At 37.2% G+C, this 27,428-nt stretch overlaps 2 protein-coding genes across 2 annotated transcripts in view; one reads left to right on the top strand and one right to left on the bottom strand.

Moving 5' to 3' along the window:
• ctnna1 (catenin (cadherin-associated protein), alpha 1) overlaps window positions 1–27,428 on the top strand; it is a 146,737-nt gene that overhangs the window by 39,097 nt on the left and 80,212 nt on the right. The window lies entirely within an intron of this gene.
• LOC307170933 (uncharacterized protein) lies at window positions 556–26,897 on the bottom strand. The gene is made up of 17 exons (XM_079892253.1): window positions 26,469–26,897; window positions 22,577–22,685; window positions 22,183–22,345; window positions 21,867–22,059; window positions 21,290–21,397; window positions 20,646–20,753; window positions 20,026–20,133; window positions 19,383–19,490; window positions 18,740–18,847; window positions 18,097–18,204; window positions 17,474–17,581; window positions 16,831–16,938; window positions 16,265–16,333; window positions 13,584–15,573; window positions 13,403–13,471; window positions 11,872–12,000; window positions 556–3,792 (listed from the first exon to the last, which is right to left on the bottom strand). The coding sequence occupies exons 2-17, from the start codon at window positions 22,677–22,679 to the stop codon at window positions 3,569–3,571; spliced, it is 3,804 nt and encodes a 1,267-aa protein (XP_079748379.1). The 5' UTR covers window positions 22,680–22,685; window positions 26,469–26,897; the 3' UTR covers window positions 556–3,568.

Raw genomic sequence — 27,428 nt, forward strand, 5'->3', positions numbered from 1 at the left:
TATCAAAAGCCTGTCACATTGGGTATTGCTTTTAAACTGTTATTATCCAGCCATGCAAAACAATCTCTAGTCAAATGGCTTTTAGTGTTAGTCGCTTATGAATTTTTTTTTGTGTGTGATCATGGTGTTTGGCTCTAAATATTAAAAGCACACCTCTGACAGTTATAAATATGACGGAGAAGAGAGAGACTTTGTAATCTGAATGGATCACTTTAGCCAAAGACTTTTAAACCTGACAAATTATACCTTATTATTCATAGTTTTAAATAGGGATGTGCACGAATATTTGAATTTTCAAATATTCCATCTGTAATTATTATTTGAAAAATAAAATACTATTCGAATTTTATCTAATTTAGGAAGTCGTAAGTACTTTGCGGGTCGTAAATGCAGTGAATCCCTGATAAATCCCAAGCACTAACTCGCAGTTATAATTAAATGCACTGGGTGGCACTGTGACGCGTTTAACAAGTTGTTTGTATTTTATCATAATGCCGTCGTCTGCCTCGGGAAGTTTGGAATTACTAGTCGAAAATGAGGTTATTAAATGATCTTACAAAATGGAATTACTTTTGATCAAATTAATTAATTAAAAACTAACTTAACTTAAAAAATAAAGGCTTTTTCGTTAAACGTCATTTAAATAAAACGAATATTCGAATTTTATGAGCCTGAATAATCGAATGCAATATTTTTGAAAACTGCCCATCCCTAGTTTAAAAGAATGTGGTGTGTTTTTTTGTTTTGTTTTTTTTCTCCCCCAAAATACTTACACTTAGTACAGTAAATCAAGTTGTATCTGTGTGTGATTTTTAGCACCTGGGCAGGTCTGGAGATGGTCTGACCTCTTATAAAATTTAAATACAAGTCGATAAAATGCAAGCTTGAGCGACGGAGGCGTGGTACTTAGAGGATTTATGCCCCACTCTTTGCAGTCTGTCTCATTGCCCATTACATGCTGGGAGAGGTATGTGTGTGACAGAGAGCACAAACCACTGATGATTCCATTATTTTCATTCATCGTTCTTATGCTCGTGGGTCATAGACCACTGCTGTCAGCTGCTGCAGAGCTGTGGCATCACTCTGTGACTGACAGTTTCTATTAAGGCCCCTTGAAGTCTTAGATGTGTTGTAGAGCATTTAAATGACAGCTCAGACCTGTGTTGTATGTTATTGTAGAGCCATTTCACCCATTTCTGCTAAATGACCTCTGCTGTGTCTTTTCATTTGCCTTTTTGCATATTTAACCGCTTTGTTTCATCATGCTTAGAAATAAACATTCTCCTTTGTCTAATCAAAAGATAGTTAAGTGTTTGTGTGCTGTGGCACAGTATATTCCGTGCTGTTTTAATAACTATAATGATAACTAAATTAGTTTCAACACCAATAGACAATAAAATTGTTTATTATAAGCGCTGTTTATGTCGTCTGCCACTTTAAATCCACAAGCTCTTTAAAGTCAGGGGAATCTGATTGGCTTACAGTGTTTATCATTTATGAGCGGGAAAAACTGTTCTGAGAGTGATTCCAATGATACAGAATGATTAACAATAACTAGAACTATAAAGTTTTTATATAGTTATTGTCCTTGGTGTTAACTGCCCTTAACACTGTCTAATAAGGTTTGTTAACTTAAGGTGTTAACTGACAGATTAGCTAACTTGAACTAAAAATGATTTTTTTTTTATTAATCTTTTGTAAATGTTTATACAAATGTTTATTAATTGTTTGTTAATGTTAGTTCACATTGCATTAATATTAAAAGATTCAACTTTTGACCTTAATCTATTAGTAAATGTTTAAATGAAAGATTAGTAAATGCTGCATGAGTATTGTTCATTATTAGTTCATGTTAATTAATGAAGTTAAAGGGGTCATATGATGATTTTTATTTTTATTTTCCTTTAGTGTGTAATGTATCTGTTTGTCCATGTATATGATCTGCAAATTTACAAAGCTCATAGTTTCCTACAAAGGTATATATTCTAGCTAACAGAGAACACTGATCCAGAACTGCCTAAAACACCTAGATCGAAGTCCAGATATAACTTCCTCAAATATCTGTTACAGTGTGAAATGATAGCATAATACACACACACACACACACACACACACACACACACACACACACATACTGGTTTCCATGCTGGATGGGGACCAACTTTATGATCATCACTTGTGGGGACCACCCTTTCTAAAGGTTCTAGAGGTATGAAAAAAATTAGGGATACTTACCATAGCTTTGATAACTTATACACGCCTTCAGATATCTGAATTGATGAAGTAATGATTTGACCATGCGTTATGGGGACTTTTGAAAAATCGAGTGGACATGTCTTATAGGGACATACTTTGCATAATATTTGCATAATTCACACAACCTCCCAGTTGATTTGTGGGGACTTAATTTGCATAATTCACACAACTTCCCCTTTTGATTTGTGGGGACCTAGATATAACAAGAAGTATATTACTAATGACAAATAATAGGCATTTATACAAAGTAATTCCTCAGATTGCATTTGTCCATTTGCCCTTAATAAAAATGGGTTCAATCTACAACCAAGCTTCACTCTTGCATAGAACACCTATGGCCAGTTTCACAGACCAGGCTTAAGATAGTCTCAGACTAAAGTGTGCGTTTAAGCCGTTTTAACTGAAAGCACATCTTAAATTAAGTCCTTTGTGTCCATGTCCAAGTGCCATTGTTTTGTCTCAAGATGCACACCAGTAATGCTTATTTCTAAGACACGTTTATAAAAGCTACTTAAAATGTCCTAATTGAACTAAAGGCCTAATCCTGGTTTAATCTAAATCCTGTCTGTGAAACCAGGCCCTAGTGTTGTGCTTGTAATCATCTCCTCAACATGCAGAATATTTGTTTGGATCGATTGATTGTTCCTACAATTGATTGGAATATTAGTGTGATTGAAGTGGAATATATGTGAATGGAGAACTTTTTCACTGCAACATCAAAGGATTGCATACAAGTAGTGAATTATTGTCTGGATATTTTCCAACCCATTTCATACCCACAAGTCAAACATTTAAACCTTTCCACTTCAAACTATTCTTTCTATAATTGTAATTTTTTCAGCCAACCTCCCAGTATCAGCTGCTACTCATTCACCTGATACTTATAAAAAATAAAACAAAATCTACTACTAATTGAGCTTCAACACATTAATTCACATTACAATTGCTGAATTCAACTTTTATTGAGTTCAACTTCACAAAATAACTCAAATGAAGTCAAACCTCAAAAAGTCCTGAAATTAAAAGTATTTAAAAAATCATTAAAAAAAAAAAGTCACTTTCACACATGCTTCCTTTCACAGACATGTGAATTTAAACAAACTACAACTTTAGAACTACTTTGTTGTTCGACCAATGCTTTCCGACTGGTGGCCTTCATCACGGTCATCATAAAACATAGTGCAAACATTAAGTTATTCTATAGCCTACAAGTGTTGCTGTTGTTTTAAAGGGTTAGCAAACCCAAACATATTAACCCTTTAACATCTTTTAACAAAACCTGCCCTGACAGAGTTGCATCTTCACATTATTATTATTTGCACTGCAATTTCTTTTTGTAAGCTGTAATGCGATTATAAATGTAAAACTTTACGGTCTTCCAATTGCGGTTCTTCAGTGCTTCTGGTTCAGCTTTTAAACATTTGTCACAATCGCTCTTTGATGGTACAGTGAGCGATGTGATGAATCGCTTCATGTGCCTTTCCACCGCCTGCACCTCTGTCTGCTGCCAGGCGGTCTTCTTCTGGGAACTTTTACCTAAAAGTGGACAGAAAAAACAATTGAAATGATATAGTGTGTGTGCTGGAATTCCAATCCGAAGTTCTGAATCCTATTATCAGTATTTATTAGGTCTGCCCCCTATTTTTTTTTTTTTTTTTTTTTTTATTTAACCTTTATTTAACCAGAAAAAGCTCTCTGAGAATAAACATCTCTTTCACAGGAGTGTCCTGGCCAAAATGTGCAGCAGTACAATCAGTTCCATCACAGATAAACATCACACAGACAAATTAAAGGGACACTCCACCCATTTGCATTAAGCTTTGCATTGTTAGAAACCCAGTCATACTATTGAATGGTCGTGCAACACTCTCTCATTTTCCCCTGAGACGGGAGAAATCCGTTATTTACCTCTTACACTTCCTCCTACAATGACGCAAAAATCGTCATTTTGCGTCATTGTAGGAGGAAGTGTAAGAGGGAGGGATTTCTGTTGAGACTACAGACACTCGTTCCTCATCTTTCCCAGGGGGCGGGAACCGCTCACGCTAGACCTATTACAGATCAGTGGGTGGGACTTTACTCTCTGAAACTGAAAGCAATATCCTCCATCTTGTTTGAAGCTAAGCTAACAGGCGCTGTGGAGACAGATGTGAAGTTATGACAATAGCGGAGGAGAGTGCTCAATATGATATAGAAGAAGTGGATTTCGGAAGTCTGATGCTTGAATCAGGTGTTTGTGGCTACCTTTACAAGCCGCATTATAGCGAAGAGCAGCCGAGGCAGAAGACCTGCCTGCCGCGGACGAGGAGACCGGACTGGCTCGAGTTAGGGCGGACTGGTGGCGCCGGTGATCTCACTATGCAACTACGAACCGCTACGAACACAGAGATAGAGTCCGTCTGCGGCAAAGAATTTCAACAATGACAATTTCTCCTGGACGAAATCTCTGAATCAGACGAGGACACGGACGTTTGTGTTGAGAACTATCCTAGTTTCGCACCGCATATGTTCTGACTGAACATCCAGGTACCATGCAATAATTCACCTTTTCGAAAGAAATACAAACGAGGAGTAATGCTCTAATGAGTTCGCCAACTAAATAGACATTTTGTGTGAAATGAATATCAAGCTCTGGTGGTAGCTAGCCTTGTAGACGGAAGAGTGATTTCGCTTTCTGGATTAGTGGGAGTGGCTTGCGGAGCTGTGCAATGTGGTGCATTGTGGGAGTTGTTGTCTTTCATACAAATGCGTCCTGAAGTTATTTTTTGTCTTTCCTCGGTCACGAAGGCACCAAATTCAAAATTTATTTTACATTCCGACTACATATATGACCCACTTTAAATAAAAAACAATGTTCAAATGGGTGGAATGACCCTTTAAAAGACACTTAAAAGCAGTTGCATATTGTTAGATCAACTTCCATTTGCCGGATAACTGATTTGAAATGGTCTAGAGTCAGCAGATTTTCTCATTTTAATTTAGATTGGAGGAAATTCCAACCAAACGGCGCTGCGTACATAAAAGACTTCTTACCTAGCTCAGTTCGAGTAAAAGGAACAGAAAGAGTATAAAAGTTTTGCGAACGAAGAAAATAATTCTTGGTAATTTTCTGTTGCATAAAACAACAAAGATAAGAAGACAACAACCCCAAGATGGCTTTGTAAATAATTAAGTACCAGTGCATCTTTCTTCTGATAGACAGAGAAGGCCAACCTACTCTGTCATACAAAGTGCAATGATGAGTTGAAGATTTACAATCTGATATGAACCTTAGAGCACCATGATAAACGGCATCTAAGGAAGAAAGAAGATAAGAAGGTGCAAACTGATATACAACATCACCGTAATCAAGGACAGGGAGAAAAGTAGCAGAGACTAATTTCTTTTTTACATTAAAAGAAAAGCAAAACTTGTTCCTGAAATAAAACTCAAGCTTGATTTTCAGTTTATTCTTCAGTTGAGTGATATGAGAGCTAAAAGATAGTGCATCATCAACTATAATGCCTAGATATTTGTACTCTTTTACTAATTCAATCACTGTACCTTGAAGGGTCTGAAGAGATACTAAATTATTTTCAAGTTTTTTTGAGTTGGAAAATAACATATACCGTAAAACTTCAAATAATAGCCCGGGCTTTTATTTTCCCAAATCGCCGAACTGCACCGGCTTGTATTTGAGACAGGCGTCTATATGAGACAGGCCTTTAATTTAGTGTTGAGACTTCACCCTGTGCTGCAATATTCATTTAGTTTTACATTCATTTACAGAAATCAGCTGGTTGAATGAAAATTGCTTATGTTATCGGATTTTCAGGTGATATTCTCAATTCATTCAGTTAACGGACGCTTTGAGGTAAAGTGAATTCAGACTGCAGACTAAGCAACGATTGTATTTAATTCATTTAATGTATTTAATACAGTTCAATCATAACATAGTACAGACATGATCTTAATTCCATAATGTCCTTAAACACAACAATATTGCTGGCCATTAACTGACAAAGTGCGCGTCCGTTGTGCGATACCTCGAGTTGTCATAGACGTGACGCGGCGCTTCTCGTCCGGTGTGCGAAACCTCGAGTTGTCATAGACGCGACACGGCGCTAACACTCTCTGCCTGCCTTGCTTGCGCTAACAGCTCCGCCCAGATGCACAGGGCTCTCTTGTGCGCAATCTGCTCCATAGAACTGGCTTAAACAGACGATCTGACGGGTTTTAGAAGATTAAATACAACCCGAAACTAAAAAAAACAGACCAGGCCAGTATTTGAGACCGGCCTTTATTTATCCAAACCTGTAGCCACACCAGGCGTGTAAAAGAGACAGGCGTCTATTTGGGACTCGGCTATTATTTGAAGTTTTACGGTACTTGGTTTTATTAGTATTCAGAACAAGTTTTAAACTGTGAAGCCTTGACTGAATAATATTAAAGGCTGACTGAAGCTTAGACAAGGCTTGCTGTCCAGAGGAAGCGCTGCTATACACAACAGAATCATCAGCATAAAAATGAAAGTTGGCATCCTGAATGTCATAATCAAGGCTATTTATATAAATGGTGAATAAAAGGGGCCCCAGCACCGATCCTTGGGGAACACCTTTGGAAATCTCTAATAAATCAGATTGTTTACCTTCGGCTTGAACACACTGGGTTCTTCCGCTCAGATAGTTTTTAAACCAAGGAATAACGTAACTTGATAAACCAACAACCTTCAATCTGTGCAGCAATATTCCATGATCCACTGTATCGAAAGCCTTTGATAAATCAAAAAGCGAGGCACAAAATTCACCATTATCCATTGACCCTACAATATCATTTAAAACTTTCAAAATAGCCGTTGTAGTACTGTTTCGCCCGCGCGTTTTGCTGGATTTTCTTCACATTGTAGCACAATAAACTTAAATTTCTCCGTCATTTATGGTCATACAGAAAAAAGAAATATAAAAAAAGAATCTGTGATATTTCTACTTTTGTATGTGTCCACTTACAATCAAATCAAAACATTGTGCTTTTGTAAAATAAAGAAAATAAACAGGGTGTGCGTTCTGCCTCTCCGTCGCGGTGAACTTTTTTTTCTTGAGCACGTCTATAAACTGAAACAAAACTCAGCGAATACTTGTCACACATTTATGAGCCATATACCTTAATAAACATTTAAGTGTGTACTTTTAAATGATCTGATTCAAACTGAAAACAAATATTCTCTGTTTAAGTAATTTGTATAAAACCAACAAGATGTCCAGCTTCTCAAACGCTTCCTAATTACTTTTAATTTGAACATGCCCACTCGCGCAAAAGAGATTCACATGCAAATCTCCACATGGAACGCGATAGCGCTCATTAACTTTACCTCAAAAACAAAACACCAAAACACTTCACAAGTCTCTGCTTTTTCGTCGAGTTTGAAAGGCGCACTGTGAGCTTACATTGGATTTAGGCTACCTCAGAAGAAGAAAAATGCGATTTGAAGACAAGAAAGATACAGGTAAGAAATTCTTACATATTAGTTATTGTTGCATAAATTTCACATTGCAGTTGAACTGTTGCTAGATAAATGGTGAATATTATAATATTTAGACCCGTGTTTACCGTTACTGTGTTTGTGGATATCTGCTCAAACGTAGATATGTATATGGTAACCATAATGTTTTATATTTGAGAGCGATCGCATTTGAATGTATCATATTTGATACATTCGAAAAGCAAAACGCACCAAACGGCTTCATGTTTTTACTATTATCTCATTTCATATCATCATAACGAATGGAAACATTTGAAGTAACATGATAATCAATATATTTTTCTCTAGCTTAGTTATTATTATTTTAAGCAATTTTAACCAGAAAAATCTAAAATGTATTCCCAAAATCGTGCAGGCCTTTCTCTTGATATCAGTATGTTCAATTTTTTTTTTTTTCAGGGCCCAGATGCCACTGAGTCTTGCTGACTTCAACATTCACATGAGTCTCTGTACATGAACATGGTAAATTGAAAATCAAACACCTTGGAAATGAAAGGTATGTACAATGTTTTTAGGAATGGCACAAAGGTCTCTGTCTTTGGATTATGTTGTGTTGTAAATAAATCAAACAATCTAAAAGCCATTCTTTTTTAAATCTCCTCATTCTTTGTGAAAGGTTGCTCAGAATTATAGGGGCCTGATAGCTCCTAATAGGGCAGTTAGAGGAGGGTCTTTGTCTTTCTCAGGTGTGAAAAGCTTACATATTAATGAGCTCCCGCATAAAGTTTTGTGGCACAAAACACGTCGTAAAAATTTTAAATCAATATATTGTCTTCTCTGACTGAGCAGTCAGGGTGATTTTCACATAGTTTTAGAGCAAATATTCTAGGCTACGTCATACAATTTTCAAAAGTCTTGTGAAGAAATAATCAGTATGGGTTTCATGACCTTATTTCAGTGAGAATTTTTTTTTGTATTTTCACAAACCACGCATAAATGTCATTATCTCAAAACTACAAACTTTTACACACATGCTGCTGATATATTATTGTAGCAGAGTTTGTGCTGAATACAGTGTAATTAGACTGTAGCCATGAAAATGTCACAAGTAACAGAAATAAGCACAAATGTCAGAGCATGTCAGAACACCTCCAGGGCCCAGAAAACAGCTCAGACCCCAGAGGGTTAAAGCAATTGAGCATATGTTCTTTATCTGATACGCTAGTGGAATCCAATTTTATACATGAAGGAAAGCTAGACTTGTTTTTACTACCTGATATCAGTTTTATATTCAGCCAAAATTTCTTGGGATTATTTGAGTTAATAGTAGTATTTTCAATAAAATAATCAGCCTTTGCTTTTCTAATAGCGACTGTGCATTTATTCCGGAGCTGCCTAAAACGGATCCAATCGGAGCCAACATCAGAATGTCTAGCTTTTGCCCAAGCAACATCCCGCTCACGAATTAGAACAGAGAGGGCTTCTGAAAACCATGGATTATCCCTACCATTAACACGGAATTTTTTAAAAGGTGCATGCCTGTTGATGATTGATAAGAATCCATCATAAAAGTATTTCCAGGCAGACTCAACATCGGGAATAAGAAAAATCCTGTCCCAATCATAGCGTGCTACATCAAAAAGAAAGGCTTGTTCGTTAAAATGTCGTGTACATTGTCTAGTGATAATACGTGGTTTATGCTTGGGTAATTTGGTATCTCTGACTATGGCAACGACGCAGTGATCACTAACATCATTAGCATATACAGAGGCCAAAGAGTACTTGTGAGGCAAATTGCTAAAAATAAGATAAATTAATGTGGACTTTGTAATCCTTCAAGTTAGGTCTGGTAGGTGTCTCAACTAGCTGAAAGAGATTTAAAGAATCACAAATTGCTTTAAAACGATCAGATACTGACTGTAGCCAGTTCACATTAAAATCACAGAGAAGAACAAGCTCCTTGTAGTTCAAAGAAGTCACCGAGTGCATCAGGGAGGAAATGGCATCAGTACTAGCTGATGGAGGTCTGTAGCAACCGACTACAGTAAGATGTAAAGTCTTGGAGACGATAAGATTTAGAGCTAATAATTCATACATTTTAACTACTGACTCAGAGAGCAACACAGCAACTTCAAAACTGTCCTTAACATAAATTGCTACCCCCCCTCCCCTATTTGGTCTATCAGACCTATAAACAGTATAACCATCAATATCTATGGCATTATCTGAAACTTTTTTTAAGCCATGTTTCAGATATTACTATAACATCAGCACTGGTATTTTTTGCCCAGATACGCACCAAATCAAACTTAGGAAGCAGGCTTCTCACATTCATATGAATAAAAACCTAGTCCTGATCTAGATTTAGAATCAGCAGGAACTTTGAACGTTAGGGAAGTGTCATTAAAAGGACTAGGATTTGGTAATACATTTCCTGATATCAGTAACATGAGAACTATAAAACTCCGACGCCTTACTGTTTCACTTACATTTCCAGCAGAAAAATTCAAACAAGTGGAATAGTTGAAGACGCTGGGCTCCTTATTTGTTTGAACAGAAACTATAGAGTCCTCGTACACAAAGTTTGAAAGCAGTGACTTCAAACGGCAGTCTGAGAGGACATTAAAGTTTGTATATATATAATCAACCACAATTTTATTAGTCAGTTAGTCGCAGGACAAAAAAAAAACTCCACAGGAAGTGGAAATCACACAGGCTGTGACGGACAGATCAATAACGGCAGGAAATCCAAACATTCGCCTATCAGTCAATGACCTGGGGTGGGTGGAGGTGATTGTATGGGCTGTTTGGATGACGACACACATGCATTATATAATTGCTATATATTGCATTGCATAGAATGTGTGCTCGTCAACTAGTCTAAAATTAAGAAACCCCTACAACACAGTAAAATAAATAAATAAATAAAATAAATAAATAAAAAAGATAACATAGGAACATTGTGTACAATTAAGATAGGCTAATTAATTTATTTTCCAATATCCAAATATGATACTAAATACCACAGGGAAAAGGGCTTCTATTTGTGACGTGCTGTCTTTGCATTTAAACATTGTACATTTTAAACAGGACACGCATTAGCTGAATAAATGTTAGCCAATACAAACATATTTATAGAAAACAGTTGACAATGAATAGACAGGAGTCCAATAATAGCATAACGAATCACTTATTCTAAAAATAATATAAAGTATAAGTTCCGAATCCGACATATAATGAGGGCTGTGTTAACAGTAAAACGTCCGTCATTTAACGAATTTTAAAAACAGGGATGGATAATACAAAATGCTTTTTGACAAAAAAATCAAGCAAGAACAAAATTTAAACTTAGCCCGTCAATTTTCATTTTACAATTATCTTCTCTCTCTCTGTGTGCGCGCGTCGTGTTTTTTGTGAGAGCTTGCGCAGCACTGAGACATTGGTACTTTTTTTTATCCATAAGTAACTAACGCGCTAGTTTTCATACAAAATAAATATATGTAACAATTAACACAATAACGTAACATACGTTTCTCAACAAGCGATTTTAATAGCGATATCAAGATTTATAGTTCAGCATTACTTGAGCATTTTATTATTTGCATGACTGAATGATGTCTTCCTCTTTTCTGAGTGACCATGAATAACTTAACGGAGTATTTTAAGATAATCCATGCGATCTGTGTGATCATCGAATCCATAAGATTAAGTTAACTCAACAATCAACTTTCCACATCGAGCCCAGGCCGTTTACCTTCAGGAGTCAGAAGTACTGTACTGTCCTCACTTATGAAATCAGTCAGACGACGGCCGCGGGAGAGGAAGGGGGATCGAGCGGGAATCTTTATTGGTGTCGATTTTCAGTCTCTTTTTAATGATAGGCCTTACGCATCTGTCAATCATACCCGCTTGCTATTTGGGGATTGAACCCAGCGCTTTGATTGGTTGAACTCTTCTTCTTTTGCTGTTGCTTGATTTGAGGACAGCGCGTGCAGAGGCGTCACCAGGTTTTTGCATAGTTTAGAGTGTCAAAGCGTACCAGCGTACTTTGAAGTCAAAATGCGTATCCGCTACGCAAAATGCGTACAGGTTGGCAGGTCTGGTTAAAGTGCTCCTAAAGGGTCTAATTTAGTCTTAGAAATGTGTAAAGAGTTCACCTTTGGAAGAAGGCCTCACAGCACTGGCTCCTGTAGGCATCTCTTCATCTGATGGTGGTCTGGGTCTCTTGGGTGGTGGCGGCATGTCATTCCCCTCGGTAGGAGGAAGTGCCACCTCTGCCGATGGTTCTATGGAAAATAATCTAAGTTCAACATTTTCAGAAAGATATACACTTTACTATAGAATGCTGACAATACACAATATGTTATTTGTCACACTTATGCACTAATTATTTAAAATCATTAAAGTACAATAAACCCTAAACCTGTGCAATTGTTCATTATTGCAAGTATAATTGAACTACATCTTTCCAGCAGACATTTAATCAAACATAAGCTCAAGTAAACTGAGTATTTAACCATTTTATTTCATGTCTTAATCATCTGACATGATTCGTTTTGTGCCATGACACAACCAACACGAGAAGAGAGCGGATCAGCTAGTGTTTTACGACAAATTTACACGTTTCTCCTATGAAATAAAATTTTTATGGTAGTAAACTCACAAAACATATTCACTCCAGAATGAATGTTTAGTGTAAGACATGTTGAATAATAGCTTGGAGGCATTTGATTCATTACACAATGAGCCATTTCGTCAAAAAAGCATTTGGTTCAGCATACTGAAGCATCTCCTTTAAAGGGGTGGTATAACACGATTTCACTTTTCTTACTTTAGTTAGTGTGTAATGTTGCTGTTTGAGCATAAACAACATCTGCAAAGTTACAACTTTCAAAGTTTAAAGCAAAGGGAGATATTTGCTTTTAAAGAAATCAATTTCTAAGAACTACAAAAAACGGCCAAGTAGGGACTACACGACATTCCTGCGGGCTTGCTGACATCACTAAGCCCAATATTTACATAAACCCCTCCTCCGATGAAGGATTCGCACAACGGCTAGTCCTGAAACTTTAAAAACAAAAGCTGTTTACGGGCCACAACCTGTAAGTATGATTTATTTTTCGTACCTTTCAAACATACTTTTCTGAAACGTCCTTTAACAGCCGTTCTTGAACATGTTCTGCTCGATCCTCTCCACTAACATTCTCTGGGTCTGATTCGGGCTCAAACTGGTAACTTTTGGCAATATTGACGCCGTTGTTTACTGAAGCACAAACTACCGGTAAAGATAAGGGGGCGTGACGTTTCCGAACAACGTGCACTTGGCGCTTAACGAATCACAACACACTGGTCCAGCTAACCAATCTGAGCCCATTGCGTATTTTGAAGGGAGGGGGCTTCATAGAACGCGGAAATCATCCGACCGTTTTTACAAGGAGGGACAGAGCAGTGTAGAATAATGGTTAAATATGTGAAAAATAATGCAAATTTTTTAAAACGAAGCATGAACACGTTACAGTGCACCCCACAAACACAATCAAGCGTTCGAAAAAAGGCGTTTTACCACCCCTTTAATATTGGCTATGATGTTAGAACAATGTTTTTGTCTGTCAGGTCTTCACAAGTTACGTGACTGAAAACTATGAATAACTGCAAAATGTAGTAGTGTATTTTGACAGTAATACAAACCGTCAACAGTAGATGAACAGTGTCCCTCCTGTATGCTCCCGTCTTCCTCATCACAGTCAATAACTTTTTCTGTGGAAGTTCAAAGTACAGCTTAACAATGGTATATAATGGATCATAAACACGTGGTATATGAATAGATGGTAAACAGAAAATCAAACAAAAGTCAAATAAAATACCATACCATCAGGATCTATCCCAATTTCATCCAAGTTCTTGCCATGGAACTCAGCTAATCTTCCTTGCTCAAGAGCCATTAGAACTTTGCTGATCTTGGCAAGTTGCAGAGTCTTTTCAGGGAGTCGATAGAACTCACGATGGATTCTTATGTCGTGTCCAAGAAAGTTTGCCAGCTGGTCCATCTCGGTGTCAGTCATATTCAGCACTGTTGAAAGGGTTGCGGCATGCTTTCGCAGTCTTGTAGATGTCAGTGACTTGGGACACTTTGCGTCACACGCCTTTGCAAAGCCACGGAGGCAGTCTGACCCTCGAAAATGTGTCATGGCTTCTGGTCTTGCAAACAAATAGGAATTGTCTTTCAGAACCCCACAAGTCTCTCTCTGCTTAACAAGGAGTTCTAAGGCACATAGCATTTTTGAAGTCAGAAGAATTGGAACTGGTCGACCACGCTTTCCCCTTGTGATAACCCTTGTGAAGTGTCTGCAGAGTTTTTTTTCCACTTCAGAGAGTGCCCAGTCCACATCCTCATGTGGATCAGAAGTGTCTCTTGATAGAAATGCAGACAAAGGCATGCTCGAAACCTCTCCTTCCCTGCGGCGGTTAAAGAGAATCATCTGGGCTAGACACACCTTTGCCATCTCTATCCAGGCTTTGGTAGAGGGACTTTCAGAGAGTGTTTTGAACCACTTGTCTTGCACTTGATTGAGATATATATGCATTTTCTGGACGTCTTCAGTAAAGGGCATGATAGTGGGCACATTCCACTTTGCTTCACTGATGTTCCTCAATGCAGTAGCCGAGATCATCTCGTTCCACTTATTCGCATGAACTTCAAGAAACTCACTGGCATTCTTAACTAGCTGTTTGTCATTTGATATTAATCCCTGAGCTTTTAAGAGTTTGCTCACTTTAACCAGGGAATTCCCAAGCTTGTTTGCAAGCGATGGAATCATGAACTTGTCCGTTTCACTGTCATATCCACACGTATACTTGACAGCTTTGACAGTCTCCATGTACTTCTTTGGATTTACACAATCTTCCATCATTTTTAACGAGGTGACTCTCCTCGCCTTGTGAATCAACCTTCCCAATTCTCGCATCTTCTCCCGCACATACTGTTTATTTTTGGCTGATAGCCCTCCTTTGTTCAACAAGTGCTGCCCGATTGCAGTAATTACTCTGTCATTTTTTATTATATCTGTGATTGGGTCAGGATTCATGGCACTGATTACTCCCCACAGTTGTTTGGTCATGTTTGAAGGCACAGGCCCCGTGTATGTACACATGGACTGAACACGGTTTTTTCCTGGTTTGGGGGGGACTGACTGAGGTTTAAGTCTACAAGAACGCATATGTCGCCACAGGACCTTTCTTGTAAAAAGTCCTTGACAGTACGCACAATGCATGAAATCCTCTCCTTGCGCTTCTTTAGGTGGACGTTTAAATGGCACCAGTTCCCCCTTTCCTGATTCCATAACAGCAGCATTGTGGGCATAGTTCCCTTTGTTGCGGATATAATCCAGCTGTTTTTTTCTCTCCTTTGAACCCTTTGGAAAACTTAGAGCTCTAGCCACATCAGAATTATTTGCATGTGAACTTTCTAGATGCCTTGCCATCTTAGCGTAAGGTTTGGAGCAATACAAGCAGTAATGTCTCTTGTTGTACACTCTACTGCCATCTCTTTTTTGGTATGCATTAACAACTACGCAGTCTATTGTGTTCTGACTTGAACTGGGTTCTTCTCCTGTTCCAGATGCTTCAGACGCAAGGCTGTGCATTTTGTCTGACGTTGTTGTGTCACAGTCAGGGGAACTCGCTGATCCAGATTCATCAATATCCAGTTCATCAAGAAGCTGACGTTTTGTTGGGTTTAGTGTAAGGCTAACATCACTGTCATTGTCACTGTCAGAAGTGGTATCTGGAACATAATTATCTGAACTCTCTGGTGTAGAATCAAAGAGCTCACCAGAATCTTGAAGATCTGTGTCTTTCATCTTAAAAAAATAAATAAAATAAAAATAATAATAATTAGAAATAGGTAGAACTTCTGCATTTAATTAATTGATCAGTAAATTAACAGACATAAATTACCAACTATTGTGATAATCAGTGAACTGGTCAAGTATTTTGTCACATGTGATGATTTTCTGTTACTTACTGTATGTTATACTAAAGTTCTCAGTGTAATAAATCATTTTGGGCAGTTGCTCTGACAAAAATAAGGACATCTGATGGGTAATGGGTTTAAAGTAAAGGTGATGCAAATTTTTGATTCTCTGATATTTTGTAGTCAAAATGATTTATCACATAAGAATATATATTACATTTCACTGAGTAATTGATAATGAGAATAAAATGTTGATGGCAGCTCTAAGCAACATAACTAATCAATAAAAAATGGCAATGGCTACGTTTACATGCAACCAAATAATCCATTAGTAATCAGATTGATGGCTCGATCAGACTGAAAAGCCTTCATATGTAAACACCTTAATCACATGTAAAGAGTGAGCAGAGCGAGCTTCCATAGGAATAAATTCAAATTATGAATGCCTGTGCAGCCGTGCACATTTTACTTTCGCTTTCAAATTAGTGATTTAAAAGAGAGGAGCAAAAGAGGGAAAAACTCCAACTAGTGCATGTAAACATAGCCATTGAGTCTTTTGTTGTGACTTGAGTCCTTACCATCATACTTTTAGTCCGTCTCAGTCTTGGTACAAAAATGTCCTTTTCATTTCGGAGGTGTATCACAATCTGTAAAAAGAAAAGATAACAGTATAAACGACATTTTACATTATTATAGTATTTGAAAAATTAAAAATAAAAAAGCTGATCAGAGTTCAGAGAGAGAGAAAAAAAAAAAATTATTCCTGTCCAGCAAACCTCGCTCACACACATCTGGATTAAAACCGGCTTCATGGGGACCTTTCACACACAACGTTATAGTTCCTTATGGGGACTAGTTTCATCAAATTCAACACACAAGTTTTAACTCAAACACTGACTAAAAGTGTGTTGTGGGGACGTCGTGAGTGTCCATTTTAAAGCAACAATTAATCCAGAAAAAAATCCCTGTGAAGGATAAAACTGGCCCTAAATACTCCACTAGCACTAACCTACTGGACACATGTCGTTACACGGTTTAATTTACTAATTTACACCAGATACGCATCAAAATATGCTTAAAAATCACTAAACCATGACAAAGAGAGACATTAGACCTAAATCTTTAGTGATGAATGTGAACGTACCTGTTGAGGAGAGTTGATCTGAGCAGATTCATCATCCATCTGAGTCTCTGACTGGAGAGAAGGATCAGAAGCACTCGCTGCACTGGTTTTAATGGCAACGCTGGTTATCTGTAAGAGACAACATTCATAATGACAAGATATTAGAACATGGAAACACAAGAGAGAAATATGAAGCAGATACCACAGGATTTCAGAGAAATAGACAAATCAACTTCATCTAAAACATTTATTCCTGTCCAGTCAACCTCTGTCTGCGCTCACACACATCTGGATTAAAACCGGCTTCATGGGGACCTTTCACACACCTTCATGGGGACCTTTCACACACAACGTTATAGTTCCTTATGGGGACTAGTTTCATCAAATTCAACACACAAGTTTTAACTCAAACACTGACTGAAAGTGTGTTGTGGGGACGTCGTGACTGTCCATTTTAAAGCAACAATTAATCCAGAAAAAAATCCCTGTGAAGGATAAAACTGGCCCTAAATACTCCACTAGCACTAACCTACTGGACACATGTCGTTACATGGTTTAATTTACTAATTTACACCAGATACGCATCAAAATATGCTTAAAAATCACTAAACCATGACAAAGAGAGACAGTAGACCTAAATCTTTAGTGATGAATGTGAACGTACCTGTTGAGGAGAGTTGATCTGAGCAGATTCATCATCCATCTGAGTCTCTGACTGGAGAGAAGGATCAGAAGCACTCGCTGCACTGGTTTTAATGGCAACGCTGGTTATCTGTAAGAGACAACATTCATAATGACAAGATATTAGAACATGGAAACACAAGAGAGAAATATGAAGCAGATACCACAGGATTTCAGAGAAATAGACAAATCAACTTCATCTAAAACATTTATTCCTGTCCAGTCAACCTCTGTCTGCGCTCACACACATCTGGATTAAAACCGGCTTCATGGGGACCTTTCACACACCATGTTATAGTTCCTTATGGGGACTAGTTTCATCAAATTCAACACACAAGTTTTAACTCAAACACTGACTGAAAGTGTGTTGTGGGGACGTCGTGACTGTCCATTTTAAAGCAACAATTAATCCAGAAGAAAATCCCTGTGAAGGATAAAACTGGCCCTAAATACTCCACTAGCACTAACCTATTGGACACATGTCGTTACACGGTTTAATTTACTAATTTACACCAGATACGCATCAAAATATGCTTAAAAAAAATCACTAAACCATGACAAAGAGAGACAGTAGACCTAAATCTTTAGTGATGAATGTGAACGTACCTGTTGAGGAGAGTTGATCTGAGCAGATTCATCATCCATCTGAGTCTCTGACTGGAGAGAAGGATCAGAAGCACTCGCTGCACTGGTTTTAATGGCAACGCTGGTTATCTGTAAGAGACAACATTCATAATGACAAGATATTAGAACATGGAAACACAAGAGAGAAATCTGAAGCAGATACCACAGGATTTCAGAGAAATAGACAAATCAACTTCATCTAAAACATTTATTCCTGTCCAGTCAACCTCTGTCTGCGCTCACACACATCTGGATTAAAACCGGCTTCATGGGGACCTTTCACACACCTTCATGGGGACCTTTCACACACAACGTTATAGTTCCTTATGGGGACTAGTTTCATCAAATTCAACACACAAGTTTTAACTCAAACACTGACTGAAAGTGTGTTGTGGGGACGTCGTGACTGTCCATTTTAAAGCAACAATTAATCCAGAAAAAAATCCCTGTGAAGGATAAAACTGGCCCTAAATACTCCACTAGCACTAACCTACTGGACACATGTCGTTACACGGTTTAATTTACTAATTTACACCAGATACGCATCAAAATATGCTTAAAAATCACTAAACCATGACAAAGAGAGACAGTAGACCTAAATCTTTAGTGATGAATGTGAACGTACCTGTTGAGGAGAGTTGATCTGAGCAGATTCATCATCCATCTGAGTCTCTGACTGGAGAGAAGGATCAGAAGCACTCGCTACACTGGTTTTAATGGCAACGCTGGTTATCTGTAAGAGACAACATTCATAATGACAAGATATTAGAACATGGAAACACAAGAGAGAAATCTGAAGCAGATACCACAGGATTTCAGAGAAATAGACAAATCAACTTCATCTAAAACATTTATTCCTGTCCAGTCAACCTCTGTCTGCGCTCACACACATCTGGATTAAAACCGGCTTCATGGGGACCTTTCACACACCTTCATGGGGACCTTTCACACACAACGTTATAGTTCCTTATGGGGACTAGTTTCATCAAATTCAACACACAAGTTTTAACTCAAACACTGACTGAAAGTGTGTTGTGGGGACGTCGTGACTGTCCATTTTAAAGCAACAATTAATCCAGAAAAAAATCCCTGTGAAGGATAAAACTGGCCCTAAATACTCCACTAGCACTAACCTACTGGACACATGTCGTTACACGGTTTAATTTACTAATTTACACCAGATACGCATCAAAATATGCTTAAAAATCACTAAACCATGACAAAGAGAGACAGTAGACCTAAATCTTTAGTGATGAATGTGAACGTACCTGTTGAGGAGAGTTGATCTGAGCAGATTCATAATCCATCTGAGTCTCTGACTGGAGAGAAGGATCAGAAGCACTCGCTGCACTGGTTTTAATGGCAACGCTGGTTATCTGTAAGAGACAACATTCATAATGACAAGATATTAGAACATGGAAAAACAAGAGAGAAATATGAAGCAGATACCACAGGATTTCAGAGAAATAGACAAATCAACTTCATCTAAAACATTTATTCCTGTCCAGTCAACCTCTGTCTGCGCTCACACACATCTGGATTAAAACCGGCTTCATGGGGACCTTTCACACACCTTCATGGGGACCTTTCACACACAACGTTATAGTTCCTTATGGGGACTAGTTTCATCAAATTCAACACACAAGTTTTAACTCAAACACTGACTGAAAGTGTGTTGTGGGGACGTCGTGACTGTCCATTTTAAAGCAACAATTAATCCAGAAAAAAATCCCTGTGAAGGATAAAACTGGCCCTAAATACTCCACTAGCACTAACCTACTGGACACATGTCGTTACACGGTTTAATTTACTAATTTACACCAGATACGCATCAAAATATGCTTAAAAATCACTAAACCATGACAAAGAGAGACAGTAGACCTAAATCTTTAGTGATGAATGTGAACGTACCTGTTGAGGAGAGTTGATCTGAGCAGATTCATCATCCATCTGAGTCTCTGACTGGAGAGAAGGATCAGAAGCACTCGCTGCACTGGTTTTAATGGCAACGCTGGTTATCTGTAAGAGACAACATTCATAATGACAAGATATTAGAACATGGAAACACAAGAGAGAAATCTGAAGCAGATACCACAGGATTTCAGAGAAATAGACAAATCAACTTCATCTAAAACATTTATTCCTGTCCAGTCAACCTCTGTCTGCGCTCACACACATCTGGATTAAAACCGGCTTCATGGGGACCTTTCACACACAACGTTATAGTTCCTTATGGGGACTAGTTTCATCAAATTCAACACACAAGTTTTAACTCAAACACTGACTGAAAGTGTGTTGTGGGGACGTCGTGACTGTCCATTTTAAAGCAACAATTAATCCAGAAAAAAATCCCTGTGAAGGATAAAACTGGCCCTAAATACTCCACTAGCACTAACCTACTGGACACATGTCGTTACATGGTTTAATTTACTAATTTACACCAGATACGCATCAAAATATGCTTAAAAATCACTAAACCATGACAAAGAGAGACAGTAGACCTAAATCTTTAGTGATGAATGTGAACGTACCTGTTGAGGAGAGTTGATCTGAGCAGATTCATCATCCATCTGAGTCTCTGACTGGAGAGAAGGATCAGAAGCACTCGCTGCACTGGTTTTAATGGCAACGCTGGTTATCTGTAAGAGACAACATTCATAATGACAAGATATTAGAACATGGAAACACAAGAGAGAAATATGAAGCAGATACCACAGGATTTCAGAGAAATAGACAAATCAACTTCATCTAAAACATTTATTCCTGTCCAGTCAACCTCTGTCTGCGCTCACACACATCTGGATTAAAACCGGCTTCATGGGGACCTTTCACACACCTTCATGGGGACCTTTCACACACAACGTTATAGTTCCTTATGGGGACTAGTTTCATCAAATTCAACACACAAGTTTTAACTCAAACACTGACTGAAAGTGTGTTGTGGGGACGTCGTGACTGTCCATTTTAAAGCAACTAATTAATCCAGAAAAAAATCCCTGTGAAGGATAAAACTGGCCCTAAATACTCCACTAGCACTAACCTACTGGACACATGTCGTTACACGATTTAATTTACTAATTTACACCAGATACGCATCAAAATATGCTTAGAAATCACTAAACCATGACAAAGAGAGACAGTAGACCTAAATCTTTAGTGATGAATGTGAACCTACCTGTTGAGGAGAGTTGATCTGAGCAGATTCATCATCCATCCGAGTCTCTGACTGGAGAGAAGGATCAGAAGCACTCGCTGCACTGGTTTTAATGGCAACGCTGGTTATCTGTAAGAGACAACATTCATAATGACAAGATATTAGAACATGGAAACACAAGAGAGAAATCTGAAGCAGATACCACAGGATTTCAGCATTTAAAAAATATTTAAAAAGTAAAACATGTCTTCATTTTACATAGTTAATCATTAGTTTATTTTGTGATTACATTTCACCCATTAGTTGCAATAAGGCCATTGTATGCCACACATAACTTGGGGAAAGAAAAGTGGTCTAAGACTGTACCACCTCATTCTTTAAATGTATAAATTTTAGGAGTGGGGTAGAAACACTGACCTAAAAAGTAACTTAACTTGGATTGTAGCTTTCTGAGATTTGTACATCATTTATTGGAATAGACATAAATTAGATTCATAGATTTCTAATATATTCAAATTCTAATCTATTCAACCAACAACCTGCTTGACATGTTGCAACAATATGAGATATTCTGTACACAGTGTGCTTTGCAACATACTTGTGTTCTCCAAGGGTAGTCTTCTCCTCCATAATCATAGGCAATTTCTTCTCCTTCTTTAATGTCATCCAGGGCAAACAGACAAAGGTGAGGCTTTTCATTGACGTCAATTTTCTTCATCTTACAATTTGGATGTTTGTGGGCATCATTAACGATCCGCCCAAACGATCCATCTTCTCTTGAGGCATCAATACTTAAATATGAAAGCATGAGAAAAGGATGAATACAAGTATTACAATATACCACCACAAATCAGTGTCTTTTTTACTATAGTTTAGCATAAGGAATATAGCTTTGGTGCAACTTGACTTCTTACCACCATGTTTTCCCTCGCCACTTGAAATCAAACATAAATGCAGCACAGGATGCGTGGTAGCGTTTTCTTCTCCTCTGCAGTTCTGCATCATTTATCAGATCTCCCCTGTACTCAACGACAAAATCACCTTTGCAAAAGGCACCCTTTGCGAATAGACCACGTCCTGCAAAATACAGAAAAAAATTCTCACAAAAAATAAAATAAAATCTTATAGATAAAGGATGCCAAATACACAAAAAAGACATCAATAGTTGGCAGCAAATTTAAAATAAGCTGCAACCAGGGGTCTAATTAAATACCCAGAAGTTTTTCATTACATGTTCATAAGATTATGGTTAGGAGGACATGCATATGATGGTGAATATTGAATGAATATTGAATCACACCACCTTACCTTTCACTGCATTGATATACTTCACATCTAATTTGAATGTTTTGTCAGTCTTCGAAACAACATGATGCATGGCATCCTTAAGGGGGCTGATTCGTGGTGGCATTTCAAACTGAGAGAAACAAAATTGTAATAAATAACAGTGAGAAAATGGGGAGACATGCATAATTCAACTAGTAGGCCTATGTTCAATAAGTAGATAAGAATGTTATTGTAATGTAACACTGCACTACAATGATATCTTGTGTATCAATGTAAGACAAGAAATCAGAACTCAAGGATATAACATTTATTTACTGCTAGCCTTGAGGGCATAAACTCAACATTTTCAATTAGGCTCTAATCTCTCACAAAACCAACATCTATATAATCCCAGGTAGCCTTGGCAATTAACTACTCATTTGAACCTTAAACTAACTAGGGTAAACGTACCTATTAAGCTCAAGTACCCATTAAGCGCACTACCATCTTGGAGCTCAGATTATAAAAAGAAAAAGCAATGTATTATCCTATTTGATTTATTAACTAATTGATGTGTTTGTTACTACATACCTCCTGTAATTTTAAACCAATCAGACCATTGCACACTGATATATGTGTATATATGAAGAGCTCTTTTCCAAAACGGGATAAACGCCATTTAAAAAAAAAAAAATGAGTTTGTCATGTCATTTTGCTGTGTACTGGACCTATTTTGCTCCATCAACGTTTCATGACAAATCGCTATATTTACTTGTTTAAAATGTACTGCAAGATGCAGTTTCTTTCCAAAACGAGATAAGCGCCAAACCTATTTGTAGCCTAAACGGGATATATCCTCTCAACCAATCAGAATTCGGTGAGCGTTCTACACAATCCAAATAGGCGGCGATCTGAACAGAGGTTTGTTACTTTATGTTCATTCATTCCTCAAAATGAGTGCTTTAAACTGTAGTAACACTTTTGATGGCCTTGATGAGCCAGTGGGACCTACACCTGGGGGTAGAAAACGCAGACTGGACAAAGAAAATCACAAAAAAACAAACAAAAAAGAAGGTTCGTCACTCGGGTGGCGCGTTAATACCAACAGTGGGATGTCAACACAAAGCTGCCGCCAAAGGTTTCTGTCAGGCCAAGAGGCTGTCGCCGGACGATCTGATGGTAAATTTCAACTATTTTTATGAAAAACAAAACAAGGTTGACCAGGACCAGGCCATACTTCATCTCCTGGACATCACGCAAGTGACAAGGAAGCGTCCGAAATTCCAGGACATTAACAAACAAAAAGACCGGAACGTATCTGTTAAGTACAGTCTTTTGTGCAACAGACATCCGGAGAATGTGCCCGTTTGCAAGGCGACCTTCATAAAAGTGTTTGGTGAGTACAACTTTCGTTTCAGAATTGACTAGTATAATACTGTTTTGTAGGTTTCCCCCTCGCGATAAAGATATTTTCCTGTAAAGAAGCCTGCTAACGTGACATTAAAAGTACTGAATAGTTCTAATAGCCTAATAGCCTAAATGTGTTACTAAATGATTTGAATGTATTTTTAACATTGTTGTATTTAAGGACTGGTATTTGTATGTGTGTTATTTTTAAATTATTTGTTTTATGTGGTGGACAATATTAGAACATATCACTGGAAATATGTATTTTATTTTTACTATTTATTTTATTTTACTATTTATTTTATTTGGCTGTTATTTAATTTCATGCATTTGATTTTGCACTTATTTAATTTATATGCATTTATACTATGAGTACCTGATTATATGTTGCATGTTCTCTTGTTTGTTTTTTAAAAGACAAACCATCATTTTTTTTTTCAAAAATTGATGGATTTATAGCGTTTTGAAAAATAAATAAATTGTATATAAAAAACTTTGAATTTATCATCAACAATATTGTTGTTTGATTTAATAATCATTGTTCAACGTGTTCAGACTGAGCCAAAAAAAACATTTTAATTAGGATAAATTGAATATTCACAATGTGTGGGTCTAGGTAAAAAATGTAATTTTCCTGAAAACTACTGAAATGGATTTATCCCGTTTTGGAAAAGAGCTCCTCATATGTGTGCACACTGTCTGGTGGCCATTTTGAAAGCTGTCTGAAAACTTTCACCAGAAGAGGAGCCCTTCAAATGTGCATTTTTTGTATGTTTAAGCCTTTATTTTGGCTAAGTACATCTACTTATTGCAAAATTAAGAGATTAATGTTTAGTCTTTTGCATATTATAACCTGGAACCTGGATGTGGGAAATAATTACAGTTAGATCTAAAAGATAGTTTTAGCAACATAGCCCAGATGCTACGAACATAGCCAGCTTACTAGCTGTATAAGATTGTGTGCTACACTAATATATTACTTCACAGGCATTAATGGCTTGTACTTTTAAATCCATAATATTATACTTTTACATTTTATTGATAGTCTGTGGTTTTAAACTGCTGTAATTTTTAAATAATTCATATTATTGTTAGGTGAGCTTAAAGGGTGCACTACTGACAATCACACAGCTTTGCTGTGACATCAATTAGAAAAAGCATTTCATAGATATTGTCAATAATAGTTGTTCATATTAAAATTGGTATAAACTTAATACATTACCTAGATTATTAATTTAGCTAAATATTTTCCTTTAAATTTCATTTATTAATTAAAAATAGTTTTTGCTCCAATTAAGCACAGTGTGCTCCCTTTAAGCTCATCCACATTGAACGTCTATGTAAATACTTCATAATCAGACTTTAAATATTAACTGATGGTTATCACTATGTTAATCTTCAAAAAAAAAAAAGATTAATAAACTTATTTTCACAGTCTTAAGATGACAAAAGCTAGACAAAATGTTGCAATGAGTTTGGATGACACGTCACTATGAATAGGATAGGCTACCTGATCAAATTGAATGCCTTGTTGCTTGATATTAGTGTTCTGTTTTTTTTTTTGTGATTGACTCTGTACCTTCAAATAAAACTTTTTTCAATTATTCCTTAAAAAGGTTGTTTAAAATAAACAAGAATTTTTAATAAAACTTGTTGTGAGCTTATTGGGAACAGGGGTGTGCTTAAAGGGTACAAAATGTACCCATTAAGCACAGCCAGACTTTTTATATTTAATTATGTACATCTTAATTGAAATACTTTTGTCATTTAAAATAAAATGAAATATTATAGTTTGAGAGATCAATATTTTATTTTAAAATAACTTCTTGTACTAAAACCAATATCTTGTGCACTAAAAATGTCTCAATGTAGATTTTGGTGAGCTTAATAGGTACGTTTACCCTACTCTTTTGAACGATCTCACCATACAAACCCCAGTTTATTTTAACTACTGTCATAATCAAAACGAATTTTATTCATTTAAAGCTACTTACCATTTCAGTATTTTTATTTTTATTTTAGCCTACTTAATTTCTCTGTTAACGCACTTTGGTCAAGATCTGTGGCTTGTATATTTTGCCAATGAGTTCACTTAAATGTAAAAACAATTACTGAAATTTTATTCTTCATATCAATACTAAAAGTCAAACACAAGTGCGATAATCTTCCCCCTCATCCTGTCCTGACAAGTAATATAACATATCTTTAATTTAAAGTATAAAATAATCCACCGTCCAGCACTAACGCGAACTAGACAGAAACAAACTTAATAACCAAGTTCCTCCATTAGCAATCAGTCAGGCTAAACACCTGACGACACTTTTCAGTTGAAATGAAGTACTTAACATTAGCCTACATTGTATAATTTTGTGATAGCTAACATTACATTGATCGATTTTGTGATTGGAAAAACACAAGAAACATGTCAGGCCACACTTAGCCTCAACAATTAGCACTAACTAGCTAGCCCGCTGCCTAATCTAATTAACCTAATATAACTGGTTTCATACATATGTGCTTAACTTACCTTGAGCTTCACTTTTATCCTCTGCAGAAGTTTAGATCCTTAGTTGGCATCTCCAGTAAATAATCTTCTTCTTTGTCTTCCGTGTGAAGTATTTCATTTTGCTGTTGAATTCCTTCCTAACGAGGACCCGGAAGTGGGCGGTACTCAACCATAATTGGAAAATGTGTGTGTGGAGAAGTGAGTGCATTACCAGCCAAAAATGTTTGGGGGCGCAGCTGAGCACACACTTCACACACTCACACTACCTCATAATCGTGTGTTATGGGCCAATGCTGAAACTCCGCCCAGCACCTTCAGAATAGTTCCTCTATTCAATTCAATGGGTCATCCTTATGGGGACCTGATTTTTGGTCCCCACAACGCAAGAGGTCCCCATTACGTGACTGTGTAAACAGATTCTTGTCCCCACAACGTGATAAATACCAACTCACACACACACACACACACACACACACACACACACACACACACACACACACACACACACACACACACATTCTTATACATCTATCTTTATGAGGACATTCATTGACACAATCCCTTTAACTAACGATAACAAATCAAACCTTACTATAAAATGTTCTCCTTTTGCAGTGCTGAAGCAAAAATGTCAGATAGCAAAAAATTGTGCTGGATTAGTGCTCAGGTATTTTCTGCTCTATTGAAAAAAAAAATCTTTCTAATGCAGTTTTGATGAGCTGCAGTCCATACTGTGAACTCTTGACAACCTCTTTTTATTTCCCCTCCTCTCATAATGAAATGTCCACTGACATTTTGTTCCTACTCAAGTCTTAAAGCCTGGCAGAGCTGGTATCATAACATACAATAAAGGGGCGCTTTACTCGCTATCCTCTTTCTCACTGTCTTTTTTTTCCACTTTGGCACAGGGAACACTTGAGTGAGTTCTACAGACTTCTGAAACTAGGAGTGATAGCTTGGAATGATGGTTATTTTCAGCTG

This window comes from Squalius cephalus, assembly GCF_949319135.1.
Source record: "Squalius cephalus genome assembly, chromosome: 14".
In the NCBI taxonomy this organism is placed as follows: Eukaryota; Metazoa; Chordata; class Actinopteri; order Cypriniformes; family Leuciscidae; genus Squalius; species Squalius cephalus.

Bases quoted from the DNA above. Each gene is read 5' to 3' on its own strand.
- LOC307170933 (XM_079892253.1), bottom strand. From the start codon at position 22,679: ATGCCACCACGAATCAGCCCCCTTAAGGATGCCATGCATCATGTTGTT. The intron at 20,754-21,289 runs GTAGGTTCACAT...TGTCTCTTACAG, and splicing joins AGATCAACTCTCCTCAACAG to ATAACCAGCGTTGCCATTAA. The intron at 3,793-11,871 runs GTGAACTCTTTA...GTCCACTTTTAG, and splicing joins TGTGAGGCCTTCTTCCAAAG to GTAAAAGTTCCCAGAAGAAG.